Below are 12256 nucleotides of genomic sequence, written 5' to 3' on the forward strand. Positions count from 1 at the left end.
TGTTTTTTTAATCACAACTTATTTTGAAAGAGGATGGAGAGTAGTTTTCCTTATCCTCAAATTCACAGCTTGCACAGGCAACTGAAATGTTATACATGCGTTTGGACACAATGAACACTACATGTGTGGACAGGTACAGTAACTGCCTTATTTCCTATACTGATGGATAGCAGCTTCTACTCCCTGTACGTATAAAAAATTTTGGTCAGTAAAACATTTGCCTTTTTAGAAGTTCTAAGTTGATTTTTCTTTCTTGCCTCCCCCAAATAATCTTCTGTATAATAATAAAACTCATAATGTAACATTATGCTTTCTAGTACAGCTTTCAGTATGAAATGATGGCCATGCTGAGGTTTTAATTTCATTCATTGTTTACTTGTTTGGTGCTTTGGTATAATTATACTTTTTCCTTTGTAACTGGACATGAAAGCTTTTTAAATGGGCTTTATATTAACTATCACCTATGCAGAAGCAGAATCTAATACTGTATATTTGTTATGTATAAATATATTATTTTTGTTTGTAGATAGTATCTGCTTCTAAAATAATTAGTTTCTGCATAACTAGACCTTGAAAACTCAGTTTATATAAAAGACCATATTGGACTGTTAGAGGAGTAGTAATCACATGCCTCACTGCCTTTGGGGGAGGCCTGATACCACCTTTAACCCCCGGTGCTCTTTCTTACCTCTGTCAGTTTCCCAGATCAGATCAGGACAGGTCCTGAACATTTCCCAGTCACCATGATCTTTCATGTCCATTGTTCAGATTGCATATCTGAACTTATCAGTAAGCACTGTTGTATGTCACACCTATTATCCTGAGTAATTTCAGTGATTGCAATTACAGATCTGTAAGGGACATGCTTTAAGAAAGCGTCTTCTGATTTTTTTCTCCCAATCTAATTAATAAAACTAGGAGTTGTGTTGGATATCACATTTATGCCATTTGAAATTCAGCAGATATATATTTGGCTCTTAAAATTTCACAGCATTATACTGTGTATCCTAAGTATACTAGTATACTAAGGTGATTTCTAGCTAGTTAGATCAATATTTTTAGGGGAAAAGAGGGGTATATTTTGTTTGTGGTAAAAAGGGTATAATGTGATGAGAAACTACACTTTGGTTCTGCCACTTGTAAAATGTTTTATATGCAATTCCTTTCATCTTTTTTCTTTTGTCTGTTTCATTGTCAGTGAAATGGGGGGAAATAGTACATTACTTGAAAGTTATTCTGAGATTTCCAATATAGATAGATAGATACACATATACACACATGTGTATATATAGTGCCTGGCACAAAACAGGTACTCATATCTGTTATTTGCTTAAAAAGGATAGTACTATTACAAGGAGTGAAATAGGGGACTGTTATTTTGGGGAGAAGATGAATTTTAGGATTTATAGAGAAAAGGCTAAGTGACAGCAGAAGATACAGCTTTGGTAGGGGCATATGCTTTTCATTTAACCCTATAAAGTAGGGTTTTATTTGTCTGAAGGATTATATAAGTTCCTGTTACAAAGTGCAACCATTCATCCTTTTCCTTCTCCCCCACACCCCCTGCCCACTTCTCTCTATAGGTTTATTAATTGGTTTTCCCATCATCTAAGTAACTTCCAGTTTCGTTGGAGCTGGGAAGATTGGTAAGTGGTAGTATGTTTTATCATTCCTTTAGCTGCAGTCTGTCATAATAAAACTTAATATTTAAAGCTATAACATAAAAGCAATCTCCTACACAGTCTAAAATAATTATTTCTGTTATACGTGTGTGTGTGTGTGTGTGTGTGTAATGAAAGAATTAGTAGGTACAAGGAAATTCATTATGGCTAAGTACACATTAGGTGTAAGTGCAGATTATGTGTAAGAGCTTATAAAACTAATTTTCTCATTAGGTCAGATTGTCTTACTCAAGATCCTGAAAGTCCCAAACCAAAGTTTGTAAGAGAAGTTCTAGAAAAATGTATGAGGTAAGTTCTTTGTGTTTTCTCCTTAACTTAGTTCTCCTAATTTCTATGACAGAGGAGGGGAGTGTCTCTTCTTTGCATGTGTGATGTATGTCCGGAATATCATTTTTTGAATCCAAGTACTGCCTCTCTTCCCTTTCAGTCTTTAGTGAAGATTCAGGCTAAAGAAAATTAAGCAGCAATGCCATCTGGATTGTATGTGAATTAGGCCAATATTTTTTTGTCAAATGTACTTTGAAATAATTTCATATTTTAGGAAAGTTGCCAAAATAGTGCAAAGAACATTGTATCCTGTTCATTTAGATTCCCTAGTTGTTAACACTTCACACTTGTTCACATGTTCACTTCTTTTTCCCTTCTCTGTGTGGACACACCCATCACGTTGGTCTTTTTCTGAACCTTCTGAAGACAAGCTGCAGAGGTGATGGCCCTTTGCCCTTTAAGAATCCATTGTATCTTTCCCCCAAACAAAGACACTTCTACATGGCCAGCATGCAGTCCTCCAGATTAGGAAACCGGCTGTAGTGTAGGAATACGGCCACCCAGCCCACAGACAAAACCTTGCCAACCCATCACTATAATGTCTTTGCCTTTACTGGGCCAGAATCCCATCAGGAGCACATGAGTAGCAATTAGTTGTCATTCCCTTCATGTTCCTCACTTGACCAGTTACTCTTTCCTGTCTTTCATGTTTTAAAAGAATCTAGGCCTTTCTTTCTTGAGTTGCCCTCACGTGTGTTCCTGACCAGACTCAGGACTTGCATCGTTGGTAGTGTTCCTCATGCATCACATCGAGGGCCACATGAGCCCACCCCTGGAAATGTTAACCTTGGGCACTGGTCGTGTCAGTGGCTGCCACACTTCTCCACCTTAAATTCACCATTATTCCCTTTGTGATTGATTAATATTTTGTGGGAGATATCCTGAGATCATACTCCTATTCTGTTCTGTATCAGATGTCTACTGACAGCTACTTTTATCTGCCACCACTGTGATGACTGCCAAGTAATGATTCTTTTTCCATTTTTTCCCAACATTTATTAGTTGGTATTCTCCTGTAAGAAGGCAGTATCCTTTTTCACCCATTTATTTATTTAGTCCTGTGTTTATATATCCAATAGGGACTAACGGATTTCTGTTTCCTTCAGTGAGTTATAATATAATCTCTTGCTGTCATTAATAATTTTGATGCCTAAATTGCCCCTGATTTGTTTACTGCTGAGTCTCTTGTGCCTCCTGGGTCCTTTTTTTTTTCCCCCTCTTAACATCCCCCTCCATTCATTAAGCATTTCCTTATTTGGCATAAGCTGTACCAGGCTCAACTTGTGTTTCCTTACCCCTCCCCTGGAATCATCTAGTCACAGAGCCCAAGTTTTTTGTTTCTGTTTTTGATTTTTTTAAGATTTTATTTATTTGAGAGAGAGCACACACATGCACGCGTGAGCACGCACAAGCAAGGGGGAGGGGCAGAGGGAGCGTGACAAGCAGACTCGACCCCAACATAGGGCTCAGTCCCAGGACCCTAAGCTCATGACCTAAGGCAAAATCAAGAGTCTGACACTCAACCAACTGAGCTACCCAGGCACCCCGCATGGAGCCCAAGTTCTTAATAGTGAAGTATAGTATTTAGGAACCAAGATCTGGATACTTACTGGGCTCATTGTTCTTGGGATGGACAAAGATAGTATATACATTTATGCACACACACATACACACACACAACTTTTTATATTGACTAAGGTGTGTGTATCCCTCCAACTCTACTTCATTTTTTTCTAGCCTTTCCTTTGCCATAATTTCTAAATACCTTCTCAGGCAGTAGAAAACTTGGCTCCCATTAGCCTTGATAATACATTTATTTGCTGCAGTAGAATCAGTGTTTCCATCATGGAGACTCCCCTCTCCCCACCCTACCCCAATACCACTCCACTTCCTTGGTCACCAGGCTTCCCCTCATTGTGAACCAGTAAGTTTTGAAGAAGGCCTGAGTTTCAGTATGCTGTCATAGACAAAAGCTTAAAGGACTTGTTTTCCCCTTTGGCTTCTTGGCTGTCAGCTGAGTCCAGGGTGTTGGAGATGGGACTTTTCTTGGTAAATTGGAGGTTACCAAATAATGGAACTGATGAACAGTATTTTCTGAGGCTCTTATTTGTATTATAGGTTGTCTTATCATCAGCGTATATTAGATATTGTTCCTCCTACCTTCTCAGCTCTATGTCCTGCAAACCCAACCTGCATTTACAAGTACGGAGATGAAAGTAGCAGTAAGTAATAGAATACAATTCATCCCGTTGTCTTTTTTAAACGTACTGATACCAATATTCTCTGAAATCAGTTATTTAAGGTAGAAAAAGTGAACTTTCTCTTTTCTTGGGTTTATATTTTGTCTGTTTGAAATACTAGTTGCTATTTGTTTGCCCTGTCATCATTTTAAAGATTCATGGTTTACTTATTGGCTTGTAAGTTTTTTTCCTTAATATTTTTTATAATGTTATATCCATGAGATTATCTTAAATATGGTGCTAAGTATAGCGAGTTGAATGTAGAGCCAGAACTTATTAAAATGAGTGTATCTGTCACGGTGGTAGAGATTATCTGAATTGATTAGCGTGTGGTACCCGTTCAGGTGTGGGAACATAGGTGCACATTGACTGTATTTTGACCAGCAACATGCCTCTAGAAGTCAATTCTTAAATACAGTTTTCTTACTTTTTGGTTACCTCATGTCTGAGATTACGCTGTGAGTCAGAGCGCCTATACTGTGATATGCCATTTTGTGCCTTATGCTTAAGGAAGGTAAGGTGTGCATTGGTGATCGCTGGTAGAGAGTTGGGTGCGGAGTCTTCACAGATGGCACTGCACATGGCTCCTCTGTGAGCCTCCCACTTCATGGTGTGTAGCAGTTCCTACATCTTGAAACTTACTCCCCTCCTTTGCCTTCTCCTGCGCCCCTCGTTCTCCACCTCCACCTCACACTACACCTGTTTTCCTTAAAGTGAACTCCGTTGGTCCCAATGCTGAGTACATTTCCTTTGCCACTATGCCACTTAATCCTTGAGGCAGCTCTGAGAATTAGTGTGTTTATTATACCAATTTTACAATGAAGAATCTGTTCAGAGAGGTGAAGCCAGAGTGAAATGGCTTCTGAGTGGTAGAGCCCCAACTCACACCCATCCCTACTAACCAAGCCACTTTGACTCATCCCACTTTGCTTTCCTGCCAGAGCAAAGTTAATGCGGCAGCACACACATGTGCAGAGTTCTGAGCTCTGCCTTATACTGGCCAGAGAACCATAAGGTAGTCTTTGATAGCAAGAGCTCAAACTTCCGTTGAATGTTGAGCTTTCTTTTTTCCCCACAGAAGCAGCTAAGCCTAATAGTTAAAGCCCTCCTAACAGTTGTCTCTACTGTGCCATTTGTCACTTCTTCCCAAGTGGACTCCTGCTCCAGCCAGGCCACTTCCTCTTTTATTTATTCTGGGCTCATGGTTCTCGGTTTTGCCTTTATTTGTGCCATTAACCTCAGTCTGGAAAGCCCTTTCTCTCTTTAGTTCCTGTACTCTCTCTAGGGTCTGTCCCAAGCTCCTCTCCAATGAATACTAACCTTTATCAAGCCAGTTTTGTGTTGCTCTGGCTACTTTTTTTGTGACTGCCTTGGTTCTCCAATACAATATAGACTCTTTAGTGATGGGATTTTCTGTTTCTCCATTATTTTCTCTCCCACTTCCAAAGAAAACTTACACAGCACATGTAACCTATTGTAACTGACTTCATTCAAAATGCTTAGCAACTCCTGTTCTATGTCAGGATTGTCATTTTATTTGTTACCCCTTTGTCAGCCTTATGTTAAGATTTGCAGTTGCCCTGGTGATGCCATACAGTATATATTAGTGCAAATTTTATACAATTAAGGACTCAACAGATAACTAATAGTATTAAATACATGGAGTCACAGCCTATGAGCATCTGGCTTATACAGATGCAAGTGTATGGCCTCAGCAAAAGACAAAAGCAAAAAACCTATCAAACTGACGGCCTTCCCCTCTTCAGACTCAAACTTATTTGTCACTGTCTTAGGGAAAAGGAGGAAGAAGGGGCACTAACCAAAATGAGAGGAATACATCGAGTCTCAGATGTTTGGCTTAATAAAAGCCTAGGGATTTGAGAACTGTCAAAGGACAGTCATGGAAGTTTCTTAGTTATTTAACTATTTACAAGAACAGTCTTAAAACTTGATCTACCCTCTTCCCCATTCTGTGCTTAGATTCTCTTCCTGGACACTCAGTTGCCCTCTGTTTAGCTGTTGCCTTTAAAAGTAAAGCAACCAATGATGAAATCTTCAGCATTCTGAAAGATGTGCCAAATCCTAACCAGGAGGATGATGACGGTAAGAGGACTGAGTACTTCTTCAGGGGCGCTGTGCCCAGGCCAGCGTACAGCATAGAGAGAAGGCAGAATGTGAGCTCCTCTGAATTCTCAACAGCTGCTCCTAACCAAAGGCCTGCTCAGTGTCTGCAGTTCCTAGAACCCTGCTACTTTCTCCATTATGTAAAGTGAGACCTCACTTCCCTATGACAGCTGATGTTCAGTTTAGAAACTAAACACAACATAAAATATGCTGTTACCATTTAGAAATTTTTAAACATTTCCCGTTTTCACTTTAGAGAGGTTCCTGAATGGGAGGACTTGGTGAATTATAAAGTTGAGTTTTTCACCAGTTTTTAAACAATTATAATAAGAATGTTCAACACATACTGAGTATGTACCATGTAATTCCAACCCTAACCCTAGGTTTTTCTCTGGGCAAGAGTGGCAAAATAGGCAAAAAGATTTGTAAGTTTACCTGAATCAGTAAATGAACAAGTCAAAAAATTTTGAGAGGGATTTGCCTTATCATTTATTAAAAGATATCATGAAAACTGCAGTAGCTAGAATAATGTGATACTGGCACCAGAAGAGACAAATCAGTAAAACAGGTAAAAAGCCTACTAGGACAACTAGGTGACATTTCGGGGAAAAATTTTTGTTAGAGATTTACATAAGGACCCATGCATAGTAAATGATTTAATCAAAATAAAACATGAATGGCCCTTGGGTTACTTACTATTAGGATTTTGTTTGGATTTTTGTAAGAAATTTGTATTATGATAGAAGATATAATTAGAAAGCAGATGTTGAAATGATGGTCGTGAATTCAGACGTTGTCAGACATCTTAAGACTTAGATTTAACTGTTAAGCGTTTACTGAATTTTTTATTAATATATTATTTTACCACCATACAGAGAGATATGAACAAAGTTTATGTTGTATTTGTAAAAGAAATGGATCATATAAAAGAATGAGGGAAACAATCCCAAAAAACTAAGAATTAAGATTATGCTTAGTTTTATATTCTGAGTATTTGAAATCAGCAGTGATCTTTTATTGTTTCATCAGTATGCAGAGAAATGACTGACGTATCTGACTTAATGCCTGAATGTGAGCATGCCATCCATCTAGCACTCTAGGTGATGGACCAAGGACTTGCTATACTTAAATTTTCTAGCTTTCTTACTGTGGAATATTTTTCAGATGAAGGATTCAGCTTTAACCCTTTGAAAATCGAGGTCTTTGTACAGACTCTGCTACACTTGGCAGCCAAATCATTCAGCCACTCCTTTAGTGCTCTTGCAAAGTAAGTGCAACAAGAACACGTACTCTATTTTGAGGGTTCGGAATGTTGCTTGGTGTATACCAGTGGTATAGTAATTTTTAGCTAAAATTGTTGAACATGAAGATCTTAATAGTATCATCACATACTTCAATACAGCGGTTCTGGTTTGTAGTACTAACATCCTGTTTGGCTCCTGTCAGTCTGTATGGACAGTTTGCTATATACATGGCAGGTACCTATTTTCAGGTAGACTTTTAGAGAAACTAGTGAGAAACCTGGGTCCATAGGACAATCCTATATATCGTCAAGAAGCTCCCACCCTGTCTAAACATCTTCCTAGAGGAAGGTAAGCAGAAATCGAGCCAGCTACATTTTGGGGAGTGACCCAAAGGTTGGTACTGAAGACAGAGCTTTCTAACTCCTCAGACAATGCAGAAGCAGGAAGAGCATACAGATACTTCTCCAGCTGAGCAGAGAAACTGGGCTGCTCAGCCATCTCAACTTCAAGTCTCTATTGCAGGGTTCCCACAGAAAGTGCAGGCAGGATACTTCATCTTGAGTTTGGAGACGGTTCGTTAACACTCACCTAGTCTTAGATACACAGTTAACTATAGTCCTAGGCTAACAGTGGTGTATCGAAAATCTAGGATTTGTGGCAAACTTCATACAAACCATAAATTCCTAATCATACCCTTTATTTCCTTAATGGTTAACATTCAGTTTTGTATTTATGTATTACACTGTAAATTGAGTAGCATCAAAAAAGCTTTGAAAAACTTAAAATCCTTAATGAATAAGTTTTTATGTGGTATTTTTTTTACCCCCACTGTCAAAAGGTTTCATGAAGTCTTCAAAACCCTAGCAGAGAGTGATGAAGGAAAGTTACATGTTCTGAGAGTTATGTTTGAAGTCTGGAGGAACCATCCACAGGTAAAAATTCTAATTAGACATGTTGAGGCTCTGATTATATAGGTATAAAAATAAGGCAATTAATACCGTTGTTTTAAAACATGAAATTTGAGTCTGTTTTTTTAAGACTGTAGAAATCATGGTATTTGATTAATTCAAGAGCAAGTATATGATTTGGTTTTGGACTATAATATCTCAACACATTTTTTAAATATGTAGTAAGAATGCTTGTTGTTTAGAAGAGTCTACCACTTGGGTAAGGAAATAGCTGTCAAGTCTACACAATTTCTACAAACAAGCTCCGGATTTCTCAAAACTCAAGTTACTGTTTTCATACTATAGTTTTAAAGAGGCATTAAAATAAATTGAATATATTGACACTTTTTTTATAATAAAACATCCTTAGATTTTTTAATTTAAGGATTCAGCTGAGTTTATATATTTTGGTATTCTCTAATATTTTCAAAAAATTTTAGGTGTTACCACTAACAGTTTTTCTTTTTGCTGCATTGTTATTGGCATTATAGTTCTCTTGCTGTCTTATAGTAAGTACCGGAGCCAAGCAGAAAGCAGAATAAAGCTTAAGACCCAAAGATCAAACTGATCTGTTCCATAACCACTGAAAATGAATTTCAGACTTTCTATTTTGGTTTTGTAGCATGGGTGGGATTCCATATAAGTGTGATTTACCCTAGTAGCTGTTTTCTCATTGTAGATGATTGCTGTACTAGTAGATAAGATGATCCGTACACAGATTGTTGACTGTGCTGCAGTGGCAAATTGGATCTTCTCTTCAGAACTATCTCGAGACTTTACTAGGTAAGTGTGGATTATTTTACAAAGTTTGTATTCTTTAAGAATTAACTTATATTTGGTCTCATACATGAACTCCAAATTCTGGCTCAGACATCATTAATGTACCGATGGTCCGATCTGATAGGACTGGGCTTGGCAAAAGATTCCTGGACAGTGTGAATACACAGCCAGGCAGTTTTGCAGTGTCTCTTAAGGACACACATGTAAATCGAATCAGGACCCAGCCAGACAAGTAGAATTGCTGATAAAGGATCCAGACTTGGGAGGGAAGACCAGGTTGTGTGTCAGGGTCTGAGCTAGACAGTGGGATATAGGGAAGGGTTCCAGCGCAACTGGGGACCTGAATGTATTCCAGGAGCTATGCGAAACCAAAGTCAGGTGGAGTAAGGACACATCACAGAAGGACTGAGGAGAAGTCTGATGGGCACCTGAGTGCCCGTGGGGAGGGGAGGGTGTCTCACCTCAGTCACAAAAAACCTAGATTTAATGCAGAAGATTCATTTTAGGCCCGTTTGCCCTGCAGGAAGAGACTTTTCATTAAGCTTGGTTCTTACTCATGAGGTGAGTTCATAGGCTTTCAAACTGATTGGGACTGGAACAGTAGTTGTCTCAAAACAGGAAATAAAGGAATAGTGCTTATAAAGATCAAAAAATCCACACAGCCTTTATCCTCTTCATTGTATTTGGTATTGCAGAGGACACTGGTCTGAAATGAACTTAATTGTTAGGTTGGAAGGGTTTGATTTAAAGTTACCATTTCAGCCAGGTTGGCATTCATAAATGAAGACAATGACATTTCTCGTATTTGCAAACTCTCATAAAATTGATTGCCCAGGTTATTTGGTAGCCATTATCCTCACCCCACACTATAGAGGGGGTTACAGTATCTATATTGTACAAAACAGGAAAGTGCTGCAGAGTGTTTAAGTAGTTTGTCCAAGCAGAGTCAGAGTCAGAATTCAAACACGGGCATTCTTGAATGGGTAACAGGCTCAAAAGCTCCAGCACTTCTTGAACCTAAGCTCAAGGATTCCTAACTCGGCAAAGCATTCCCTACCACCCCTTCCAGAGCTGAAGTATTCTGCTCTTACACCCTGTCCACTAATGCTCTTGACTGGGTTTGATGACTGGCTGATTTATTATCTTGCGCTGAAACTGTCCTCATCCAAGTCAAAATGTTTAGAGGGAAGTCCTCTTCTGTGCTTTATCTTGGGGTTAGGAAGAACTAGTTCGTAGACAGATATAGTTAAGACATTGCTTCAAAAAATAAACCATTTATACAACAAACGTTTTAAAGCACCTACAAAGTGACCATGCTTGAGCAGTTTGCGGATACAGAACCGGACACATAAAATTCATCTCATTCTTGAAAGCCCAGCAGTTGATAGCTATTGTGAACTAGTAAGTTTCTTAAATGTTCTAGAGAATTGGCTGAATATATGCTATAGTTAAGTAGCTTAAAGCATGTGAAATGAGCCTCAGATTAGGTTTCCATTTTGAGACAACTCCAATACATAATGTTTAAATTTAGAAGAGAGAAAATACATTTTTGTTTTTAATATATCTATATATATATATATTTATACTTATATAAATATATAAAATAAAAAATATATATTTAAAATATATAAATATAAAAAAATATATTTTTCTAGTTTGTCATTTCACTTCATTGAGTACATACACATACCTTTTATGCATTCTAGTAGGGGATGGAAATAAAAATGACAAGGACCCAGTACTGCCTTCAAAAAGCTTACCTGAGTCTAATGGGTAGATGCAGATGTTTGCACAATTTATAATACAAAAAAAAAATTTTCAGTATTGCTGGAGAAATAGGACCATTCTGCCTATTAAGAAGACCTCCAGCATGAGTAGGTTATAAGAGCTAAGAGATCTTATTTTCTTTTAAGTGTACTTGAACATACATGAACTAAACACTGTGTTACTTTAAGATTATTTGTTTGGGAAATCTTGCACTCCACGATTCGTAAGATGAACAAACACGTTCTCAAAATCCAGAAAGAGCTGGAAGAGGCGAAAGAAAAACTTGCAAGGCAACACAAACGGGTAAGTCTTTATGTCGATTCGTAAATGGTCAAAGAAAATATGCCAGAAACTCTTAAAAATATTCAAAGTTCATTACCTTGATAGGAACTTCTTTTTTTCTGAGGCCAGATTACACAGACTGTTGTAGAAGTAGAGGGAGAGGATGGACCTGGGGGTGTGCTGCTCCCTGCTGCCACACTGTGATGAACCTGGAAGGAAGCCACAAACCTTGCCTTTCTCTTGTTTTTCTGGATCAGCTTGTTTGCCTTCCCAGAGGGGAAGGCAGAGAAGGAAAGAGGACACTTGTATTTCCTCTAATAAGAGTTTCTGGTGCAAGAGGGGACAGGGAGAAGACTGTGTACCTCTTCCCTGTACTGTGGGGAGGGATGGGCCGTCATTCCCCAGTTTATAGAGTCCTTCTCATATCCCTAAGTATGGTTCGCCATTTTGGGTGGAAATAGTGAGCTGCGTTCCACGATTTTACAGAATAGTATTCCTAGTATTTTTACTAACAGTATTTTCCAGTGTTGTCGCAGCATATTTACCAGAGTGGGTGGAAACAAATTTAATGACTTACATGAACATATAGCAGTTTCAAGTGCTAGTCTCCATGCATACATACATACATGTATGTATCACATATAAACGCACATTGACAAACTTAAAATACTGCAAGGTAAATGGTGTCATCCCCATTTTATACATGTCCAAATTGAGGCTCAGAGAACTTAAGTAACTTGCTTAAGTAAGCTTGCATGGTTTGTAAATGACACAGCTTAGGATCTGATCCAGGCCTGTCAAGTCTCAGGGCCTTTCCTTCATGTCACACTGTTCTCTAGATTGGTGATGTCCAACACAGTAAC

The 12256-nt window shown here is 38.3% G+C and overlaps 1 protein-coding gene across 2 annotated transcripts in view; it reads left to right on the forward strand.

Annotated features, from left to right (window-relative positions):
* NCBP1 (nuclear cap binding protein subunit 1) overlaps positions 1-12256 on the forward strand; it is a 39424-nt gene that overhangs the window by 22962 nt on the left and 4206 nt on the right. For both annotated transcript variants that reach the window (XM_004747660.3, XM_045081607.1), the window contains 9 exons: positions 69-133; positions 1584-1646; positions 1896-1970; positions 4128-4231; positions 6230-6352; positions 7538-7640; positions 8456-8549; positions 9244-9347; positions 11300-11414. In XM_004747660.3, coding sequence (XP_004747717.1) covers positions 69-133; positions 1584-1646; positions 1896-1970; positions 4128-4231; positions 6230-6352; positions 7538-7640; positions 8456-8549; positions 9244-9347; positions 11300-11414 — 846 coding nt within the window. The remainder of the gene's footprint in view (positions 1-68; positions 134-1583; positions 1647-1895; positions 1971-4127; positions 4232-6229; positions 6353-7537; positions 7641-8455; positions 8550-9243; positions 9348-11299; positions 11415-12256) is intronic.

This window comes from Mustela putorius, unplaced genomic scaffold (genome assembly GCF_011764305.1).
Source record: "Mustela putorius furo isolate JIRA1106 unplaced genomic scaffold, ASM1176430v1.1 tig00000580_pilon_pilon_pilon, whole genome shotgun sequence".
NCBI classification, from domain to species: Eukaryota; Metazoa; Chordata; class Mammalia; order Carnivora; family Mustelidae; genus Mustela; species Mustela putorius.